Consider the following 21,687-nt stretch of genomic DNA (forward strand, 5'->3'; position numbering starts at 1 on the left):
CAATGACTGGCACAGTCAGTAGCACAAACGCGCACGCGGGGATTGGATTGGAACAGAATAGCTACCAAGTCAAATTTTTAATGTTTTTTTTTACTTAACTATATAAATACACTGTAGATAAAATGCTGGATGGGGCTTAACTGCGGTGAAGCACCGTGTTGTTATTTGTTACTCATGAGAACCAGAGACTCTTCGAAGGTATAAATACTTTTCTTCTTATTAGTTACTGTGCTTTCTACTTTTTTGAGTACAGATTTCCCCTAACAGTACTTATTTGAAAATTCGGAAGCGATTTGGAGCTTGTCATTTAGGCTAAGTGAACTTTGCTAATGTCCTCGGCTAGCTGGCTTCCTGAGAGCGTTGCAGTTGCCATGACGACGAGGCTTTGCCGCTACGTCACTACCGGCGCCAGGAAGAAGATCTTTGCTTCTGTCTTGTTTGGCCTCGTCCCCTTGTCGCTCGCGTCGTCGAATGAAGCAGACGAAGCGAGCGGACTCCCTGCCTGCCGTTTGTCCCGCGTCTCATGTTAGCATCACGTGCTAACTCGCTCCGCCAGGTGAGGTAAGTCCCAGGACGTGCGCAAGCCCGCCCACGCGTGGCTAATGTTAACGGTTAGCCGCCTGCTTAGCTCGCCGGGCTGGCTAGCCAGTTAGCCGCCTTGGCTAAAAACATCAACACGACCTGCCGCGTCTCGTCTCACCTTGTGCTACCGCAGCGCGTTTTTGCGTGTGCGCGTGCGTGAGCCATGTCCGTGTCCGTGATCATCAAATGGGGGGGCCACGAGTACGCCATCACGTCCCTGTGCGAGGAGGACACCGTCATGGACCTCAAGCAGTCCATCAAGACTCTGACCGGCGTGCTGCCCGAGAGGCAGAAGCTGCTCGGCCTCAAGGTCAAAGGTAAACTGCCGCCGTTGCGCCCGCGGTAGACCGCAAGTGACTGGGCGGCGCGGCATTGCGCTCCCCGTGCTCACGCTGGGTTCTCGCCTTGGCCTTGTGACGTCAGGAAAGGCGGCAGAGGACCAAGTGAAGTTGGGCTCCCTCAAGCTGAAGCCCAACACCAAGATCATGATGATGGGTACCCGGGAGGAGGGCCTGGTAGGACGCGTCTCCTCCTCGCTTCTTCTCCTCTGCTGCATCCTCCTCCAGCTTCTCGCTCTCTCTTTCTTCTCCGCCGTCCTTTTTCCCCTCTCCTCCTTTTGTTCTTCTCCCTTTTCGTCTCGCTCTCCTCTCTGTCTATTCCTCCTCCTGCAAACTCTTTCTGTATTTTTTCCCCTCCTTTTTTCATTTCTCCTCCTTGCATCTTCTCCCCGTCTTTCTTTCCACTCCTCTTTTTCCTTCTTGTTCTTCTCTCTCTCCCTTCTCCTTTTCCTCCTTTTTCCTTTTCTCGGATCTTATTCTCCCCCTCCTCTTTCTCAGTTCTCCTCCTTTGTGTGGCGGTTTGTCTTGTTTTTCTCTGACGCAGGAGGAGGTCTTGGCCCCTCCCCCCGAGAATGACGACGTGGTCAACGACTTTGACATCGAAGAGGAGGTCATCGAAGTGGAGAACAGGTCAGACTCACGAATGAACCGTTCCGGGCTCTTCCGGGCGGCCAGCGTAAAACCTTCAACACTTAAAATTGTGCGCCAATGTTTTCCCAGACACATGCGAGCATTTTAGCTGTCGTACGTCAAATGTAGACCGAAAGAAGCTCGCCGCTGCTTTGGTAGCCTGCAGTCAAACGAACAAGGAATGATTAACGTTCTAACATTGTCGTGGTTGTTTGGTCGTAAAAAGTAACAAAGTGTCACGTGGGCAAAAAGCCAAATAAGAAGCCAAAGGCACGTGCTTGCAGGGAGGAGAACCTGGCAAAGATCGCTCGCCGCGTCAAAGACTACAAGGTGGAGGAGATGAACTCCCCCAGGGAAGGAAAAAGACTGCTGGTCCTGGACGTGGACTACACTTTGTTTGGTGAGTGCCAGCCCCTCCGAGAGACCCCTTAGCCACGCTCCTGCCAGGTGCACTCGATATGTCTGCGTTCCTTTGTGTGTGTGCGCACCTGAGTTCATGCGCTTGTGTGTCCTTCTGTTTTTTGTGTGCGTGCCTAGACCACAAGTCGTGCGCCGAGACCGGTCAGGAGCTGATGAGGCCGTACCTTCACGAGTTCCTGACGTCAGCCTACGAAGATTACGACATCGTCATCTGGTGTACGTATGACCTCGTTGCCACGTCGCCGTGATGAGGCGACCTCATCATTCTGCGTGTGTGTTCCCCTGCAGCCGCCACCAGCATGAAGTGGATCGACGCCAAAATGAAGGTCAGTTAATTTTTTTGCGCCGCTACAGCCACGTGACTTCTCTCAGCCAATCAGAGCAGAAACATGACAACAATGGAAGAACGTGACAATGCCGGACAAAGGATGGTGTGTGTGTGTGTGTGTGTGTGTGTGTGTGTGTGTGTGCGCGCATCAGGAGCTGGGTGTGACTGACAACCCCAACTACAAGATCACCTTCATGCTGGACAGCGCCGCCATGATCACCGTGCACACGCCCAAAAGAGGCGTGGTCGAGGTGAGGTGTTTGGCCACATACGCGCTCACTTCATTAGGCACGCCCTCCGCTGACATGTCAAGTCCAGCTCATCGTGGGGGAACAGAAACAAGCTGGAAACTCTAAGAAAAAGTACACAAATCGGACAAACAAAAATACAAAACTGACAATTTGGAAACAATGGACAAAGTGTGACCAAGACAGTTTTTTTGGGGGGCTATAATTGGCTATGAATGGACCCCCAAAAAAAACCAAATCTGGCAAATCTCGGACAGCAAGATGAAGAAAAAAAAAAGCCAATAAAAACTGAGCAAGAAATTTGAGCTTTTTTTTTTTTTTTTTTTTTTTAACTGCCAAAAAAACAGACAAAAATCAAATAGCGCCCCGACAAAATGTCCGAAAAAGTGTTGGGCGTGTCCGGTGTTTGTGTTGCTCATCACGCGTCGGCGCAGGTGAAGCCGCTGGGTGTGATCTGGGGCAAGTACGAGCGCTTCTACAGCCGCAAGAACACCATCATGTTGGACGACATCGGACGCAACTTCCTGATGAACCCGCAGAACGGACTCAAGGTAGCTGCCGCCGCCCGCTCGCCTTTCCGTCACGCCCGCCCACCTAACTGCCGACTTTTTCGCGAGACGACCTGTCAGTTGGACGATTTTTAAAATTTATTTTACTTACGACTAGGGCCGCAACCAACACTTAACTTATATAATCGATTCATCTGTTGATTTTTTTTTTCCAATGAATCAAGAGTATTTACATACGCCTTGGTTGAAAAACAGGACATGATGTCAAATTGCATTTCAACGCATAAATTGGAAATTGATTGAGTTGCTGGTTTGATTTGTAACATTCGTCAGAAAATCGACGGGAATGTTGACGTTTTTTGTCCGACGTCAAAGCGGTTGTTTGCAAACGCATTCTTTCGGTCGAGAATCCGTCTGCCTTTGTGTAGGACGACAGAAATCGGAGAATATTTACTGACCGTCTCAAATTGGACAATTTGTATAGTGCAACGAGGCCGGAGCGCAATTTGTCTTTGTTTCTGTTCCGTGAGGGGCTGGCGCGGACAAATTGCATTTCCAATTCTTTTCAATGGAGATGTTTTGCGATTTTGGGCGTGATGACAGACGGAATTCAACTGCGATCTGGAAACACCACTCTTATCCTCAAGGCGCGGGCGCGCGTGTGTGTCTGCGCAGATCCGGCCGTTCATGAAGGCGCACATGAACCGCGAGAAGGACCGCGAGCTCCAGAAGCTGAGCGAGTACTTGAAGGAGATCGCCACGCTGGACGACTTCACCGCACTCAACCACAAGCACTGGGAGAGGTAACACCAACGCCGGCTAAATTCCCGCACAGGCATTAGAGCGGACGGGGGATGACTACAACGAGGGCACATTGGTTGAAATTCTCCCGGAGCGTTTTTTTTTCCCTAGCGTTTATGACCCGCGTTTCTTTTTCATCGGGACAGGATTTTTTATTTATTTTTTAAAAATATTGCACGGGATTTTTTTTCTTTTGGGAAGTGGGATGGGTTGGGAGTTAAAATCCACTCCTGCGTCACCCTGTACATTTTCATCAAATGTCTTGCATTTCTGTCTGGTGTCATTTTTTTTCTTTTTGAATGGGAAAAAAAAAAAAAAAATATTATTGGGAGGGTTGTTAAAAAACATTCACATTTTTAATGATAACATTTTCTTCCATACATATACAGTACCTCTTATACACACACGTGTGCGTCTTTCTGTGTGTGTAGGTACCTCTCCAAGAGGCAGCAACACTGACCACAATGATGACATCATCATCACAACAACACACTGGAAGAACACAAATTCTGCAGCCAAACTCCGCCCCCTCCACACAGGCAACACGCAATGTTGTGCGCGCGCGCCGCACTCGCCACCCGGCTGCTTCCCGCCACGAGCACACACGCGCACGCCAGCATGAACGCAGCAACGAACATACAACACAAGACGGCGCCGAAAAAACAACACGACACACGCAGAGCGGCGACGACAACGCAAGGACGCGCGCCATCCAGCAAAAACGCTAACGCGACAAAACGCGGCGGCGACACAACCCAAAACAACACCTTGTAGCAACAAAAGCGAGCCAGTCCAGCAAAGAGTGAACGCCTTTGAAAATGTGGCGCATGTTGTCATGGAAACAGCTGCAGGAAGGTGCATGCGTGTGTAAATACGACATTAATAAAAACAATTTTTGTACCCAAAACTCGAGTGATTGATTTTCATTTCTGTCTTTATTATAAATAATGAAGAATACAACCCGGTGGCCCGCCAGTATTGCTGAGACGCCCGTGCGGTCACGTGACTCTCGTGGGACTCCCGCGTGGCCGCGTGTCTCTGCTGTGGTCATGTGACGCCGCTGGTCCGCAGTGCGCGTCTTCTCCATTCACTCTGTGGAAAACGACCAATTGCATTCGTTAGGGTTTTGGGTTCCACCGCTTGGCGCCCGGTATTCGCGCCTCTCGCCCAAACGGAACAATTTGGTCGCGACTATCTCAATACGGCAAACCTGCATCGGCTCCAGAGGCTCCACGGCCCGCGGGTGTATTTGTCTTGGGCGCGCACGCAGAAGGCAAAGTTGGCAACGCTGACGTCCACCAGGAAGCTGCTGGCATCCGTCTCGGCGACCTGAGGGGACAGGGTTCGGGTATCAAATCAGGTTTGGCTTTCAAGACGGAAGTCGGGTGTCCGAGCAGGGTGTGAAGTCAAGGTTAGAGTTTCAAATAAAATGAGAATTTAAGGGCGGGGTTAGGAATTCAGAGTGGGGTTTCAAACATGGATTACGGATGCCGATTTGTGTCTTAAATCTGGGTTTAAATTTCAATTTAGGCCACTTCGGGTTCTCATAACAGGTTTAGGATTACAAAGTCGGGTTGCAAATTAGGGATAGGGTGTAAAATTGACTTTAAAGTCAGGAGGAGTGATTCGGAATAGGGTTTCAAATTTGGGTTCCAAGCCTGGGCTATGCTTCCAAATTAGGGTTTAAAGCAGAGGTGTCCAAACCGGGTGCTCGGGGGGCCACTGCCCTGCCTGCTTTTGACGCATCGCGCCTGATTGAAAAGATCAGGATTTTGTTTCCGGCCATCTTTGGAGCTTGCTGATGAGCCGATTGCTTGAATCAGGCGTGGCGCGGGAGTCACGCATCGGAAACAGGCAGGACAGCGGCCCTGGAGGACCCCGGGGCTGGACATGACCGCTTTAAAGTCAGGCTTGGGGTTTCAGACCGGCTTTGTGGTTTTCACGTTTGGCCTTCAAACCCGGGATTGGGATTTCAAATGAGAGAATTAAAGTCAGGTTAAGCGTTTGAAGTGCAAGTACCAGGATGGTGTGTTCTGTGTTGCAGGAGTGGTTGCTGGGGACCACCTTGACCTGGAAGGCAAGACCAAAGAAGGTGCAGGGTCTCTGCCAGGACTCGGGGTAGCTCCAGTGGAACTCTTTGCCGCCCACGGCATGCACGCCAGGGACAGCTTCTGGCGTCACTGAGGAGGGGAAAATCAATCAATCAATCAATGAGATGAGGTCAGCATGCAGGACCACAAGCAGACGATGGAAAAATGTGACCCCGTGCAACCAGTGGCTTGTTGGCGGAAATGAAATCACATCGAGCAGCGACAGGTGCGAAGGCGTACCCGTGTCCCTGAAGTAGAAGCTTTTGGAGTAGACCTCCAGCTTGAAGGCGCTGACCACGTAGACGCTGACCGACACGCGCTCCTCCTCTTCGACGTAAGGACACGCCGAGTCGTGGCAGCTGGCTTGCGAGCCGTTTGGCTCCCACTGGCAGGGAAGGGCCCGGGAACCTCTGAGAACACAAAAAGAGCAGCAAGTCATCCTGGAGCGGCGGAGCGGCGGAGCGGGACTCCGTTTGCTAGCCGCCCGACGACACGCATCACGACAAGTGTTCTGCTGCTTCCCGGAGCCAGGACGCCCAACGGCCGACTCGCTTTTTGTCTTCCGAGAGTGCCCTTGATGAGGAGATTTTTGTCTGAGGTGTGTTAAGCCGTCAAGGCCGTGTGTCAACCGTATTTTCCGGACTATAAGTCGCATGTTTTTTGTTTTTTTTCATAGTTTGGCCAGGGGTGCCACTTATACTCTGGAGCCACTTATGTGTGAAATTATTAACACATTATGACCTGTCTATCATTTCGCATGTTATTGTAACCCACATAAAGAAACAAAGATAAATCCTAAAAGCTATTAAATGCATGACTAACTTAAACGGTTAAAATCTCATATTCCTTTAAATAAGTCATTAAAATAGTATGATAAAAAGACAATTTGACTGTCTATCAATCCATCGGCGCAGAACTAACGACTGGCTGCTTTTCTTTTTCTCTTTTGACATGTGATCTGCAGATTGCGTGTGTGTGTGTGTGTGTGTGTGCGCGGCACTCCTCACCGCTGCGCTTGAACCATCAAAACTTGGGCTTTGCTCCTGCTCTCGGTTCGGCTCCACGTGCAGCGGAAGCTTCCGTTGTAGTTGGAAGCCCAGCAGCGGACGGCACCTGAAAACAACAAACGTCGGACTTGACTCCACAGCGCAATTCACCCCATCAAAATCCCCCTGCGAGCGATTTGCTGGTGGAAAATCGGTCACGGTTCCACAACACACACACACACACACACACAGGCGCATAAATCGAGTTCTTGGACTGGGTTTAGGGCTAAGGCACAACACTCTTAAAAACAGTTGGGTTAAAAATAACACAATTTTGGGTCAAAAATGGACCGATCCACTACTCGTTTTGAAGAAAACAACCCCAAAATTTGGAGAGTTTTGTACAAAACAACGCAAGGAGGTGAGTCAAACTGACCCAATTAGTGGTCGGTCCATTTTTGACCCAAAATGGTGTTATTTTTAACCCAAATGATTTGAGAGTGAAAGACAGAAAGTGGCGCAAAAGCAAAGATGTGGCGGCCGCCATCTCGCATGGCAAAGGTGCAAAGTTGCCCGCCAACGTTGCACTTCTCGCTCTTGGCTCGCGAATGCTTACCTTCTCCAGGCCCGTCCTCCTTCAGGATGGCCCTTCCTTTGTCCTGGTCCACCCGGACCAGGACCCGGGTGTGGTGCAGGTACGCGCCGCTGGAGCTCAAGTGGCAACTGAAGTTTCCTCCTTGAGTCTCCTCAACCGCAACGCTGACCCGCTCGCCCAGGAGGGGGGGCTGGATGGCCTCACCTGAAACATGGACCAGGTTCTTGTTAGTCAAACCCCACACATGGACCAGGTTCTTGTTGTCTTCTCTTACCGTTTCTCTTCCAGAACACAGCCTGGTCCCGGTGGTCCGAGCCACACGCGAGCGGAACGTGCGATGTCGCCCTTTTGTGCGGGACGGTCACAACCAGCACTAAAGGCAAACGCACCGGCAGAATTTCAAGTCGTGCGCCATCAACGCTGCAGCGCGGGAAGGAGGAGCTACCCACCGTGGTCCATCAGAAGTTTTGCGTCTCCGTGGCGACCGGCGCCGCCGCCGCCGAAAAAGCCGAAAAGCGCCGCCGCCAACAGCGCCGAGAGCGAGCGCCGCATCGGGATGCCAAGGACGAGATGACTGACGGGAAAAGCTGACGAAGGAGACCAAGACCGCATCGGCATTAGTGTTTGAAGCCGGCGTTAGGGTTTCGATTCAAAATGAAATGAAGGTTTCAAGTGAACGTTTCAATTCAGGATTGGGTTTCAAACAATGATTTGGGTTTCAAGCCTTGGCTCGGGTTTCCAGCCCGGTTTTGATCCTCTATTAGGGTTCCGAGCAAGGGTTAGGGTCTTCCTCTTGAGTTAAGGTTTTGAAGCCTGCGGTAGGGTTTTAAAATCAGGAAAAAAAAAAAAAAAAAAATCATGCAAGTGCTCTCACCTGGAAGATCCGACGCCGCCTGGCCCGGTCCGATTGCGGGCGGTGCGTGCGTGCGAGAGTATTTGTATGCGCGGGCTGTGCAGAAGTTGCTTTGTTTGCCAAGTAGCGCAAGAGGAAGAAGCGGCTCGCACGTCAGCCCACCTGGCCACCGCTCGCCTCGCTTCCCCCTCCTAGCCGTGACATCACGCCGGCATGCGCGTAGGCACCGATAGCAGCACTCGTTGAGGCCGCTCGGTCCCGGGGTTCGCTTCCCTACGGGAAAATCATTCCCATTTTCACATGTTTGATCGTGAGGCTCATAGAATGCTCCCCAATCACGACAGAGGCACTTTTCAACGTCGGACCATGGAGCTGACGCTAAGGCGCCGACGATGAAATCGAATACTCCTGAAGGATCGAAAGCGGTCCGAAAGTACGCTTTGATTCTTTGGCTCTCCGCCCGGCGACGTTTTTTTTTTTTTTTTTTGCGGCGTTTTCTTGTCTTTGCTGTTTCTTTGTTCTTCGTTTGGGTCTTGGTCTTCACACGTGACTTGATGGCCTCGTTTTGGAAGCGCTCGATTATCGCGTCGACTTGACGTGACCGCGGGGCTGAAAGGAAAGGAGGAATGGATTCTCACATTGTCGACTATACGGTTAACTGGAGGTGATTCTGCCAAATGATTCGAAATGCAATTATCGGTGGGCGATATGACGATATTGCCTCGTTAAGGGGTTTAAACGTGTCGACGATCTCATAAAGCCGAAAGATCGTTTGATCGTCTACGGGGCACATTGCAAACAGTTTAGCCTTTGCGCCGCCGACGCGTATACCCGACCAACCAATCACAGCACGCCGTACGTGACACGCCCCGCCTCCCTGTTTGTTTGTATCGCGGGAAGCTGTAGCGGAAAGTCACCACGAAGCAAAGCCGATCCCCAAAAGAAACTCCACATCCACAGACGATTTGGTTTGGCTTTTCCTCGGAGGAGAAAGCGCAAAGCGGTTACTTGCAAAGTTTGCAGGGACTCGGTTCGGACGTCAGACGGCAACGCGACAAACCTGTTTAGCGGTAGGGCTTTAAAAGACTCTTCAAAGTACTAGACCCGCGTATAGCATTTGTGTTTTTATGTTTACGTTATGTTCCCTTTTATGTTTACATTCACTGCACATTTTGATCAAAATTGCCACTGTTCAAATTCAAACTTGTTCAGAAAGCTCAGCTGGCTTAAAATGTCTTTTTTTTTTTTTTTTTTTGTTCTTTTAGAGTTTTATATACATTTTAAATGTTTTATATGTACATGAGGAATATGGTCAAAAATGGGCAAATTAGTCTAAAAAAAAAAAAAAAACGATGTCACAAAAAAATCACGATAAAATCATGATCGTGATTTTATTTTTGAAAAATCGTGATATGATATTTTTGCCACCACTAGCGGGGAGTTCTCAAAACAGATTTTTGTTTAAAATGACTGCAGTGAACTCCATTTCATAATCTGTACTTGTTCTTCAGTGTAGGAGGTAAATTAGGACTTCTGCTTATGTGAGTACTTTTGCCCCGTGTGTGTGTGTGTGTGTGTGTGTGTGTGTGTGGGCGAGAAGGAGGAAGTTGTCAGAAGAGCACACGGCAAGTTGCGAGAAGAGAAAGTGGAGCCAAGAACGCACGGGACGGCCCGCGATGAAGGTCAGTCGGGCCTCACGAGCAGGAAGAAGAAAAAAAAAAAAAACCCGACTTCCTCCAGGGAATCTCCTCACACGACCTGCCACTTGTACGTACATCGCTCAAACGATCGAGCGAAAGAAGTGACGATGAGCTGGATCACGGACACGGTAGCCAGTCCAACACCGAGATTGGATATGGGAGGCATCCAAGCCTTTTTTTTTTTTTTTTTTCCTCTAGGACAATGCCGGTTAATCAGAGCAAAACGCATCCACATTAGCAGTGGCTCTTTCGTCTTGCGAAATTTGGACAATTTTAAATTCCCTTAGGTCTCAAAAGGATTCATCCATGATCAAAATAACGATGGATTAATTTGGTAAGCAATGAGTTGTGGATGATGTAGAAGTGGAACAGACAGCGTTCGAACGGGCAGATTGAGAGACAGCGCTGCCTTGAGATACGACTGACCCGGCTTACGACTTTTCCCAGATGCGAGCTGTCCTCCGGTGGGTGTTGTTTTTTTTTTTGTTTTGCTTGTTTTTTTTTTTGTTTTGCTTTGACTTGCGAAATACCCAATACCTCAAAATAAGGCCGATATTGGCACGATGCTGATAGCTGCTATCAGTACTTGCTGGTTGAGCTACAAAAAAATTAAAATGGCACATTGATCACGTTATAACGCGACACTGAACTTTTTTTTTTCTGGTGTGGCAGCAATGTGCTTCCGTATCATGGAAGGCTGCAAAAAATCCTGAACAAATAGTCCTGCAGTTCACTGAGTCGGTTGTGATTACGCTTCTTGGCCAGTGGCTGCATTATACTGCCCCCAAGTGGCCAAGGCTTGCACACCACAAGAAGCAGCACTAGTGCCACTCAATTGACGCCGAAAAAGGCGTCCATTCTTTTCATTTCATTGCATTCTATTTGTACAAGTCAGTAGAATATTGATTGACGAGTCTCATTTCTCTTGTTGTCATAGTTTTGCTTGTTTTGGGGGGGTTCCCAACGGATAAGTGGAAAGTTTTTGTTTGCTTCAGTGGGCAGGACGAGTTGAGATTCGAGTTTTTGGAGCTGCGAGCGTGTTCGAAGTCAACTCGCGTGTCAAGGCAACGCAGAGGAGATTTGGCTCTGAGAAAGGAAGAAAGAACGAGTTGTAGAGGAGTACAAAGAAATGTGGTTTTAATTTAAAAAAGGCGGCTTCTCAATGAAAATATGTTGAGTCATCAACTTGATGCTTTGCGTGCGTGCGCTACTCTCTCACACCGTTGTGCAGTCAAGTCACAATAAAAGCCTTTCATCCAGCGTTTTGTCCATCAATGTTAGCATGAGGAGCTAGCCCGCACGCTAGCCGCCATCTTGTCACGGCAACAACGACGCAAATTGGTCTTTCTTGCAGTTGCGGTTTCCATAGCGACAAGCAAGGTGTTACGTTCCTTACCGGCCAGCAGAACATCCAAAACCACGCCACCTTTTTACGCGTCCACGGGGGTGGGCTGGCGCCGGGTTTCCCGAGCGGGGGTGCGCGGCGGGGTGGCGTCCGGCAGCGGCTGGCTGATGATGACCTGCACCACGTAATCCCGCGAGATGTTGATCTGCTCCAATCGCAGCCTATCGGTGAGCGGGCGTCCCGAGAAGAACCAGCGCTGGGCTGCGGCCGGCACGCCTTCCTGGGCGTGGAGGCGCCGCTTCATGGCGCCCACCGTGTCGGCCGTGCGCACGCGCAGGCGCAGGTCGCGGCCCGTGGAGAGCCGCAGACGCAGCTGCCGCTCGCCGTCATCGTCCGCCGACGCGTCAGCGCCGCCCGAGTCCTGGTCGGAGGTGTCGGGCTCGTCGGAGCGTTCCTCGATCATGTTGACGGGCGGCGCCAGGCAGTAGACGGGCAGCTGGTAGCGGTTGCCCAACTCGTCGTAGCATTCGCTTAGCGCGCCTAAAATGAGAAACATGTAGAAAATAGCTAAGGCTCAACCCATTAGAATTTTTGAGGCCAATTCCAATACTTTGCAGATTAATCAGCCAATTAATAATAATTTTAAAAAAATGTTGGTCCCTCAACGCTTACAAAAAAAATGATACGAACTACGAGGTGAACATTTGACTGGTTTGCAAGACTTTGTCCTTTTGTTTTTATTTAACACTGGACAAAAAATAAACCAATCAATAAAAGTCTAGATTTAAAACATTTTTTGGGGTGGGTATTTTAAATTTTTTTTTTTTTCTATTTACAGTTTTCAACAACCAAGTAAGTAACGGAAAAAACAAACCAAAAAGAAAAAGGGAGAGAAAGGACCGACATAACATAAAATAGGAAGTTCTCTAAAAGGAGATTTTTGCTGGTGAGCGTAACTGACCGTGCGGCAGTGTGATGCTGGCGCCGTCCAGGATGGCCTGGGCCAGCTGGTGGTCTTGGCTCTCGAAGGCGCCGGCAGCCGCCCTCAGCGCGTCCCAGATCTCCTTGCGGCCCTCGAACGCCGGCGCCGTGTCCCAGAATTCGTCGCGCTTGCTGCGCAGCTGGCCCTCCGTCATGGGGTAGTCGCTTTTCCATTTGGGACGCTCGCGCTTGAGCGGCTGGTTCCGCCCCAGAGCCACTGGCCACAACAAAGACCAACATTTGTTGATTAGCGACCCCACCAGTCTGCTGGCTAAACGAAAGACGCACAGACGTGTGAGTCGCCGATATCTTCGTACTTGAATGTGTGCGTATATTCTCCCAACAAACGTAGAAGCTCTTCAAACGATATACGCACAAACCGACAATGAAGGATCGATAAAAGAAAAACAACACCAAAAAAACACACACACACACACAACAAAAAACTATGAAGAGTGGGTGCAATTCGAATTAGAAATACGCTACACGTCACAGTTTATCCTGTCACAGGCTAAAACTCTTGAAAAAACTTTTCCCGTTTGGCAAACGACTGTTAGATTTTAATGTAACGTATCAGACCTGGGTTAGGGTTTCAAATTCAGGTTTTAAATCGAGGTTAGGGTATCAATTGGGATTTTAAGATAGTGTTCCAGTTCCAAACAACTGTTGGGGTTTCAAATTTAGGTTTCAAACCAGGACCAAAGTTTGAAATGTTGGTTTCATACCAGGATGAAGATTGACTACACAAGACTACACTATTGCATTAGAGTAATGAAGTGTCAATAAAGTAAATATTGTGGAAAAAAAAAAAAAGACACGAGCCGACTTGACCAACCTGAGGAGTCGAAAGTACAGATGTGCCTTTTCAAATGCAGGGGGTGAGAAAAACGTCGTCAAGCAAACTACAAACACCTGAAGAATCTACTTGAAAACAGTAGCCATGTATTTGTACTGAGTTACTTGGCAGCACTTTTGCGCCTCATCTTCACCATGATATGCAAGTTTGAAATTCGGCGGCCACGTTCGTCACATTGACATCTAACGACCTAAACATATGTAAACACTCGGGAGCTCGCCGACGCTTGAAAACGAGCGACAATCAAATAAAACACGTAGCGTGTAGCCTACTTAGCATGCTAACTAGCATGCTAACCAGCCTCACATGCTCTGTGAACAAAGACCGACCAGACGCCACGCCGCGCCACGCCACGCGATGCGACGCGACCTTCGTTAATGTTCAGTCCGGAGCTCCTCTGCGGCCTCACCCGAGAAGGAGCCAGCCGAGCCCGCCTGGAGGAGAGCCCACTCGAACCCTCCGCTCGGTGCAGAAGCGACCCCCGCTAGGCGCCAGGAAGGAAGGAAGGAAGGAAGGAAGGAAGGAAGGAAGTTACCTCCGGTTCCGTCCGAGTTGTCGTTCAAGCTGCCTGAGGAGTCGTGCTGGCTCCCCACACAGCCACCCATGGATGGTTCGGTTCGGCTCGGCGGCCCGGGTAGCTCGCCGCCTGCGCCTCCTCCCCGCCGCGGCGCTGCGTCGCGTCGCGTGCCGTCCCCCCGGCTCCCTTCCCTGGCTCCTCAAGTGCGACCTTGCATCCTTGCGGTAACCTCCTTTCCTTGTCCCTCGCGTCCTTCCCTAGTTCCTACGGCTCCTTCTCGTTTTTCCTAACCACCACGCCTCCTTCCCTGCCCCACCACATCCTTTGGTTCTTGCTCCCAAAATGTCCTTGCTTTTTAGCCTCCTTACCATTTCCCTCACTTCCTTCCATAGCTCCTGCATCTCCTGTACTGGCTCGCCTCCTTCCCTGATACCTTGCGTCTTCATGTGCTACCTTGTACGGCCTCTTAGGCTCCTTTCCTTCTTCCTCACTTCCTTCCTTTGCTCCTTTCTTGTGTTCCGTGTCTCTTGCTTTTTCCCTAGTAGCAGTACCTCACCTCTTTCCCTGCTACCTCATCTCCTTCCCTTACTCCTTTTGTGTTTACTCCCATCATTCCCTCGTTTCCCCTCATTTCCTTCTGCAGCTCCTGCATCTCCTCCTGTGCGCCCTCGCCTCCTCATGTGCGACCGTGCATCATTGCATTTGCCTCCTTTCCTTCTCCCCTCCCTCACGCCTTCCCTAACCATATACGCACACGTGTCATGTCAATTCATACGATTGCAAATCACGGACACGACCTCGTTGTGCTTTTGAGAGAAGCCAACAAATACAAAGTCACACGTTTGAAATGTGGTTTAATTGGAGACCAGACAGAAGCACGCGGCGAAAGGACAAAAATAATCATGAGTCACGCTTGCGCGACCGTGTTGTTGTACGTGTGCGTCCAAGAGGTTTTCCTTTTGCGCGGCATCACTTCCCCGTCTGCGTGTCCGTCCCGTTGTCCGCCTGCAGGCCGAGGTTATCTCTGCACACGACAATATTTCAACATACATGAATCATGCCATGTCACGTGACACGATTAAAACACGTCCACTACACTATTCACGTCAAGTCAAAGGATATTTCAACGCACAGTAAACATGACGCCATGAGAACGGCAACCGCCGCCTCAACGGACACTGCTGGGTGAAAGTCCACCGATTGCGAGCTCACGTGACAACGCGACTGGAATGCGTCACCTACGCCAATCACGCGGCAACATTGAAAGCGGCCATCTAGCAAATGCGTCACGTCACGCGGCAACATGAAACGCTGCCGCCTGCGAGCAAGCCATCTCGCCCCTAGTGGCCCAAGCGGCATTACAACTTGCAACTGGTGTGACGCTGTCACGAGATAACGCGTCAGCGTCCTTGTTGCCGCGGTGACACTGGGTCATGTGTTTGAGGACTACACACACACACACACACATCCAGTCCACATACTTACGCGGACGACGTGCGGCCTTTATTCTGAAGACGAGGAGAGAGCAAAAGCAGCATGAGTGAAGACGCACACAAAACTCTGCACTCCCCCCCCACTCATATTTTTTGCAAATATTTAGTCATGGGACAACACTGACGAAAACAACTTTGCTACAAGTGTTCAGTTGGTCTAACATTAAGTCAGCACAGCCATGAATTTGTAAAGCACTCGCAACAAAAGTGAGTACACCCCGCAGTGGAAATGTCCAAAGTGGGCAAAGGCAAAAAAAAAAAAAAAAAAAAAAAATGTATGGCAATTGTTATTTTTGCCGCATTGGCTTCATCCCTGAACGTTGACAAAAATGTGAGAGGTCAACACATCGCCATCAATGCGGAAAACCGCTGCGAGTCCAAACTGGGCATCGTAGGCCTCGGGTGCGTTCAACTTGGTGGCGTCGCTCTGGCGTCGTCCCAAACGCTCGCTGCGGCGTGGCCCTCATGTCGTCTTGGGTCTACTTTGGACAGTTTCACTTCGGGGGCGGGCTCATTTTTGTTGCGGGGGTGTTTGGCTGCGCGCGGACAGATCATTTGCGCACGCGAGACGTCACCTTCCGGTTTGGAGTGCATGAGCATCAGCGGCACCTCGGCTGAGACGTCGCTGCCAAGGAAAGCAAATCAAAGTTAAGACAAGGCGGTCGGCCGCGCGGCAGGAAGTGAGGCGCGCTCACCTGGAAGTGAGTCCTCCCAGCAGGCTGCGGGAACACAACACAGAGGTCAGGCTACACCTTAGCGCGGGAGGCTAACAAGCTTGCCTTGGCAATTCCAAGGAACGCAAAGAACGTTCATCTGTCCCGAATCTTTGAGGCATAGCACAAGCAGGCAAACGGCTAAGGGCGGGATTCGCGCTGGCGCCCGGCGAGTGAGCGTGCGAGCACTCACCCTCCTCCGGCCACCATCAGGTTGACTTTGATCTTGTAGGACACCAGAATTCCCAGCACCTCCTTCTCCACACCCTGACGCAACCTGGAAACATTCCATGCAAACGTTGCAGCCAAAGCTCAACTTGAAGCCGAAGTCAACCCGAACTTTTTTTTTTTTTCAAGAATTCTCAATCACGGCTCCGATTGAGAAATCAGGTCAGCCGCGATTGGTCGTTGTGAGCAGTTGTGATGTCCTTTTCAGTCGACAGAAAACAAAATGGCCGCCCCCACAGATGGCTAAAAACGAGTGGTTTAACACTTATTCCACAAACGCAAAATTAATGAGAATGTTTTTCAACTAGTGGGCCTGCTGGGAACATATTCTTGAAAAAAATATATCTTTGGGTTGACTTCCGCTTTAACCGTTTTGCTCCGCTTGAAAACCAGCCAGAACAAAGCTGTCAGATTGCTGCCACAAGATGGCAGCAAAGCAACATCGTCTTTGTCACGGCTTTCGCCTGCAAGCAAAAAAAAAAAAAATCATTGGCAAATTCTCCAAGTGCTGGGTATTTTTTCATTAATCATTTTCTTTTGTTTTTTATAATAATTTTATAGTCACTGAGTTGTCATAACTAGCAAACTATTTGAGGAGTTGCCATGGAAACGGACGATGAGCTCATTCGCCGCCACGACGGCCGTAGACGACAAAGATCCATCGAGACTGGTTGTGCAATAGGAGAAAAATGTGATTGAAATTTCACGGTCTGTTCTTATTTTTGGCCTCTTGCACTTGCTTCTTCTTTTTTCTTTTTTTCCTTGCACTTTGCCTTACATGGTGGTGGATGCCAAGTTGGTGTCCTCGTCCTTGAGGCGCCCGTCCAGCGCCAGGCCTCGCTTCTCCTTGTTGTCAGACAGCAGCGGTACAATGCTCAGCGTGTTCTCCAACGTGCCGCCCGCCTCTACTGTGTCGCTGCCCGCCAAACAAAAAAATCAGAGCGCAGGTCAGGTGCGGCCACCTGACAAGCGGCACGCCGCGCCGCGGCAACACAACTTACCCAAACTCCTTGGAGAAGACGCACTTGGTGTACTTGTCGGCCGAGTAGAGGACGATGTCGGTGGTTTGGTCGACTGCGGGGAGGAGGAATGACCTTGAGTAACCCCGAGTGAGCCGGGATGAGGCGGCGCGGCGCGGCGCACCCACCTGTCACCTGAATCTTCTTGACGGTTTTGTTGCTCTCGTTGTTGATCTTGAACTTGATGGGGATGGCCTCGCCGTGGAAGTAGAGCTGCAGCGCACCCACAGCAGCAACATTGAATCTTTTTTTTTTTTTTTTCCCCCATATTCCTTCATTTTTTTTTTTTTTCATTTTCCTTCACAATATTGACGCGCAGTGCCACTGTTCAAACGAGGCCCACACTAACGATTATTATCCGTTTAGAAATGTTTCGGTGAATCGCATTTAAAGAAACCCTTTTTCATTTCTGTCCCTTTCTTCAAACACGATTTCAAAACGAAAACGCACAAACATTCAAATTGGCGACGACTCAGTTACCGGTTTGGTTGGAAGCGTCCATCGGCAAATCGGCAAAAAATGTTGAGCAACGTTTTCCAAAGTGAAAGCAGAAGATTTACGTATCATACGTACGTCTTTCTCCAGGGAGACCTCCAGGTGCACGGGCTTGTCCGACATCATGAAGCTCTTGCAGATTTCCGCCTTGGGGCCGGCGCCCACTTGAGACGGCGCGTACTGGATTTTGCGGACGATGAGGCGCGCCGTGTCCCTGCGGGCGACATGCGCCGTGTCACGGCGAAGACGGCGAACGTGCGGAAAAAAAACAAAAAAACAAGCGCGCATCCAACTCACTTCTTCTCGATATTCTCGTCCGGGTTGCACTTTTCGTTGGCCAGGAAAGTCTTCACCTCAAAGTCGACGCCGCAAGCCTGAAACACGCAACCGCGCACACACGGTGAACAACGGCTGTACCGTCAAAAGAAAGTCATTACTAGCGTAATGCTAACGCTAACTAGCATCTATGTGGCGCTGCTTGATATCTTCAAGCGACAGTTTGAACGCAACATGCGGCCAGACTCTACTGGCAGTCATATATTCTTCATCGTCCGCGTAGAACAAGTTAACATAGTGCCGTACTGATGAGCTGAAAGGAGCTGCGACCGTATTATAGCCCACCTTCCCCTTGTCGTCTGGGCCCGGTTGCAGCGAAACGGAACACGGCAGGTTGTTGGGAATCTGCACACACGCACACACGTCAATATTTGCCGTTAGCACGTAGCATTAGCAGAATGAGCGTTTGTCGTGCGGCGGCAGTACTTCGAAGGTGAAGGGGTGGGCGTCGTCGCCGGCCTTCTTGAGGAGCGTGTCGTGCATGTCACTGAGCGCCGGCTTGTGGTCGTCCGGGTAGATCTGAACGTGCTGGATCCAGATGTCCTTGCGGAAGCACAAGCCCATCACGTCCAGGTCGTCGCTACCGTAGCGGAAGGCGCACGCCAGCTGCACAAACACTGGCGGCCGGCCGTGGGTGGTAGCGTGTTAGCATGGCAACTTTGCCGTATTTGAATATCAGCATGTTAGTGTATTAATTTGGTCGAGTTAGCGTACTACGATGTTAGCATGATAGCGCATTGGAATGATAGCATGTTAGAGTCTCGAAACGCTGGCGTGTAAGAATGCTAACATGTTAGCATGTGGAGGAGAGCACATCACATGACCCAGTCTTCACCTTTTCTGCCTCCAAAGTTTGTCGGGTCCAACTTGACAACGCCATCTACAAGACATTTTTGGAAAGTCACGGTCACAGAACACACACACACATACACACACGAGCACAGGTGTCAAATCCTGCTCCCAAAAAGTCAAAAGCCTGCCACAGTGCGGCTTCGACTCAACCGGCAGTAAAACGAGCTCTGAGCGCCCACCTGTGGCGAAAGCCAAACTGTGGGCGGGCTTGTGACTTTTGGCAGCAGGATTTGACACCTGTGGGCGCACGCGCGCACTCACCGAGCTTTTCCACATTGCTGACGTGGTCCACGTAGTCTCGCTTGCCCAGGTAGAGCGTGAGACCGCCATTTTTGCTCGTCTTCTTGAAAACTCTGCACAAGGCAACCAAACAAGTGTGAGTGGACGAGGGAGGGAAAGAGCTAGCGCTTCCAGGGGGGATTGGACTAGCGATCGCCTAATGGCCGGCCAATCACGCCACGGCGTGGAGCGGCGACCTCGGGTGAGCATCTGGGCCAGCGTTTGAGCTTTTGCTTTGGCTTTTTAATGACGGACAAAAATGAAGATCGTTGCCGACGCAGCCTTCTTGAATGAGTACGCTTGTGTTTTGCTAACAAGCTAACGTCGGAGAAAACCCCCCCAAGCCAAGTCGAACCAAGCTTGTCCAAATGGAGCCCACTCGCCTCTCCAGAAGACGTTTGCTCTCTAACGAGTTGCAAAATGGTTCCCAACTCAAATGTTGATGTGCTTTCTCCCAAAAGCTTTCACATAAAATTGGCTTCTTTTGGAGGACAAAGTTGACTATTTTTCAAAAACTACGCTTTCTTTTTAAAAAAATCTTCTCTCAGTGTTGTCTTGTGTGTGTTTGCACTCGGAACTTACTTTGCCATGTCTGCAAGCGTTCTGGAAGCGATCTGAGGAAGACAAGGAAAGCGCATCTTAAATGTGGCTGAATTGGATTGTTAGTGAAGATTGCATCCGTCTGGGGGGGGGGGGATCGGCCAAGGTTAATCGCCGGATTAGAGCGGCGTGATTGATGATGAGGACGCCGTCGCTATTCCCGGAGCGCTAACTGGATCTTTTGGGAATTAATGGAAGGCTAATTCCCCAGCCAACAAGCTCCGTAAGGACCATCGCCGCCTCTCCGCAGCCTCACACGGATCAAGCAGAGAAAAATCACATAAGTCCGTCCTTGGATGAGCCCCGCAAGGGGGAAAGTCGCAAACAACAACTACTAGCATCTTGATTTGATCCATCGATCTGTGTCCGTCCATCCCTCTCTACAGGTCCACGTCAATCAATGAGAATATGGTGGAAACGTTGTGTGAAAACGTGAATGTACACCAGTGTGTATATGTACTACTCAGAAAATCTGAATATTCTCCAAAGGTTGTTGTTTTTCTTTAATTCATATTAAAGGTGTGAGTTTGACCTATATAAATGAATCAGGACCCTTTTGGATTAGTTGCCTGTTTAGAATTTGACCATTTGCATTATCATCGATTAATTTGAAAAATCCATTAGTTGTCCATGAATCATCACCTCTACATTCTCAATTTCTATGATTGCACATCAAAATGAGTTTCAACAAAACGAGAGGAACATTTTTACAAACATTGACACTGGTCTGCATTTTGTATATGCACGCAACTTATTTCAAGTTATTTGTAAACATTAGGCAAGATCAAACAAACAAGGGTTTATTAAGAAATTGTATGATACGTTACATTTCATACATATTGATCAAGTGGATCAATATTTACTTTGAACCATCTCATGAGGTCCAATTGACAAAAACACAGCCGGATATTCGTATCGGACGGATTTCCGGCGGTCCAAATATTAGGAACACTCAGCACACTTGCGAACTGTCAAACGACAAAATTTGCCACGATCGGCACCCATCAACACAAAACAATAAACAACATCGGTAGTTTTTCACCCCCCGATCAAAAAACGTGAGCAGATTCCCGCTTAAGTGTTTTCCACAAAAAAAATGGAGGTTCACCCCGCACAAAACAATTCAAAATACATTCATAAATAATTATGATAACATTTTAAACAAAATGTAAATAGCAAACATTCTACTTGTATTGGAAAGATTTTTTTTTTTCCAACTCCAAAAATTCTTGAATAAGTGAGAAGGGATATACCACCATGAAGCATTTTCCACAAAAAAATGGGGGCTGCCTTCCCCCTTCCCCCAAAAGAAAGTCTTATTCATGTATTTTATTGGAAAGGCCAACGCGGAAAGGTGGAGACGTCCCATGTTGACCAAGAACACTTCCCAGTTCATGACAACATGAATCCACTCGCTGCTTATACGTCAGGACACAAGTGAGCACTACAATCCTCCTCCCCCTCCCCCGCCTCTTCCTCGTCATCGTTCTCACGTGACGTCAAAGCGGCCGCGCGCAGTGTCGCCGGACGCTGTGGCGCGTGTGCAAGTACCTGTGCTGGCCGACGGACGATCGATGGCGAGGGTGAGCGCCAGCAGGTGTGTGTAGCCCGCAAAAGGAGCCCAGGGCCCTTTTATAGCAGCTGGGCACCGGGGGGGGCGGGGCTTGCGCAGGGCTGTGGCTTAGCGAGTACGAAATCCAATCAAACAATCAAGCGCTTTTGGAGCACAAAAGAATTGGAAGTCATCCATTCCGCAACCATTTGGAACTTCATCCGCGTTAACTGTCAACCTGCCCGTTTCGTTTGCTTCTGCCATCAAGTTGTTGTTGGCTCGCTTTCACGCGGCCTCAATTTCAGCCTCCAAATGTATCACGACCCCCGACCCCCAAAATA

At 49.7% G+C, this 21,687-nt stretch overlaps 4 protein-coding genes across 8 annotated transcripts; 1 reads left to right on the forward strand and 3 right to left on the reverse strand.

Annotated features, from left to right (window-relative positions):
- Nucleotides 1–384: 384 nt before the first annotated feature.
- On the forward strand, nucleotides 385–4,763 carry ublcp1 (ubiquitin-like domain containing CTD phosphatase 1). 3 transcript variants are annotated; one of them, XM_086057352.1, is made up of 11 exons: nucleotides 385–561; nucleotides 716–899; nucleotides 1,006–1,097; nucleotides 1,465–1,550; nucleotides 1,835–1,950; nucleotides 2,088–2,186; nucleotides 2,259–2,296; nucleotides 2,451–2,549; nucleotides 2,981–3,097; nucleotides 3,731–3,858; nucleotides 4,288–4,763. In XM_086057352.1, the coding sequence occupies exons 2-11, from the start codon at nucleotides 746–748 to the stop codon at nucleotides 4,313–4,315; spliced, it is 957 nt and encodes a 318-aa protein (XP_085913478.1). In that variant the 5' UTR covers nucleotides 385–561; nucleotides 716–745; the 3' UTR covers nucleotides 4,316–4,763. The 3 variants fall into 3 exon arrangements, with proteins under 3 accessions (XP_085913478.1, XP_085913480.1, XP_085913479.1); XM_086057354.1 differs by having other exon boundaries at nucleotides 387–556; XM_086057353.1 differs by having other exon boundaries at nucleotides 387–899.
- Nucleotide 4,764: 1 nt separating this feature from the next.
- il12bb (interleukin 12B, b) lies at nucleotides 4,765–11,610 on the reverse strand. Of its 2 annotated transcripts, none has more exons than XM_086057351.1 (9): nucleotides 11,477–11,610; nucleotides 7,977–8,114; nucleotides 7,802–7,900; nucleotides 7,549–7,731; nucleotides 6,954–7,059; nucleotides 6,187–6,356; nucleotides 5,876–6,036; nucleotides 5,067–5,185; nucleotides 4,765–4,948 (listed from the first exon to the last, which is right to left on the reverse strand). In XM_086057351.1, the coding sequence occupies exons 2-9, from the start codon at nucleotides 8,077–8,079 to the stop codon at nucleotides 4,855–4,857; spliced, it is 1,035 nt and encodes a 344-aa protein (XP_085913477.1). In that variant the 5' UTR covers nucleotides 8,080–8,114; nucleotides 11,477–11,610; the 3' UTR covers nucleotides 4,765–4,854. The 2 variants fall into 2 exon arrangements, with proteins under 2 accessions (XP_085913477.1, XP_085913476.1); XM_086057350.1 differs by lacking the exon at nucleotides 11,477–11,610 and adding an exon at nucleotides 8,402–8,545.
- On the reverse strand, nucleotides 11,201–14,480 carry ubtd2 (ubiquitin domain containing 2). Of its 2 annotated transcripts, none has more exons than XM_086057356.1 (3): nucleotides 13,798–14,480; nucleotides 12,387–12,623; nucleotides 11,201–11,965 (listed from the first exon to the last, which is right to left on the reverse strand). In XM_086057356.1, the coding sequence occupies exons 1-3, from the start codon at nucleotides 13,865–13,867 to the stop codon at nucleotides 11,511–11,513; spliced, it is 762 nt and encodes a 253-aa protein (XP_085913482.1). In that variant the 5' UTR covers nucleotides 13,868–14,480; the 3' UTR covers nucleotides 11,201–11,510. The 2 variants fall into 2 exon arrangements, with proteins under 2 accessions (XP_085913482.1, XP_085913481.1); XM_086057355.1 differs by having other exon boundaries at nucleotides 13,672–14,480.
- Nucleotides 14,481–14,616: 136 nt separating this feature from the next.
- Nucleotides 14,617–21,457, reverse strand: arr3a (arrestin 3a, retinal (X-arrestin)). The gene is made up of 16 exons (XM_086057348.1): nucleotides 21,346–21,457; nucleotides 19,777–19,808; nucleotides 19,177–19,268; nucleotides 18,899–18,943; nucleotides 18,490–18,680; nucleotides 18,349–18,408; nucleotides 18,025–18,101; nucleotides 17,806–17,941; nucleotides 17,361–17,445; nucleotides 17,215–17,287; nucleotides 16,992–17,129; nucleotides 16,179–16,262; nucleotides 15,968–15,991; nucleotides 15,848–15,897; nucleotides 15,265–15,287; nucleotides 14,617–14,803 (listed from the first exon to the last, which is right to left on the reverse strand). The coding sequence occupies exons 2-15, from the start codon at nucleotides 19,782–19,784 to the stop codon at nucleotides 15,283–15,285; spliced, it is 1,068 nt and encodes a 355-aa protein (XP_085913474.1). The 5' UTR covers nucleotides 19,785–19,808; nucleotides 21,346–21,457; the 3' UTR covers nucleotides 14,617–14,803; nucleotides 15,265–15,282.
- Nucleotides 21,458–21,687: the final 230 nt, after the last annotated feature.

This window comes from Filicampus tigris, chromosome 17, assembly GCF_054856515.1.
Source record: "Filicampus tigris isolate MCC_2025a chromosome 17, RoL_Ftig_1.0, whole genome shotgun sequence".
Taxonomy (NCBI): domain Eukaryota; kingdom Metazoa; phylum Chordata; class Actinopteri; order Syngnathiformes; family Syngnathidae; genus Filicampus; species Filicampus tigris.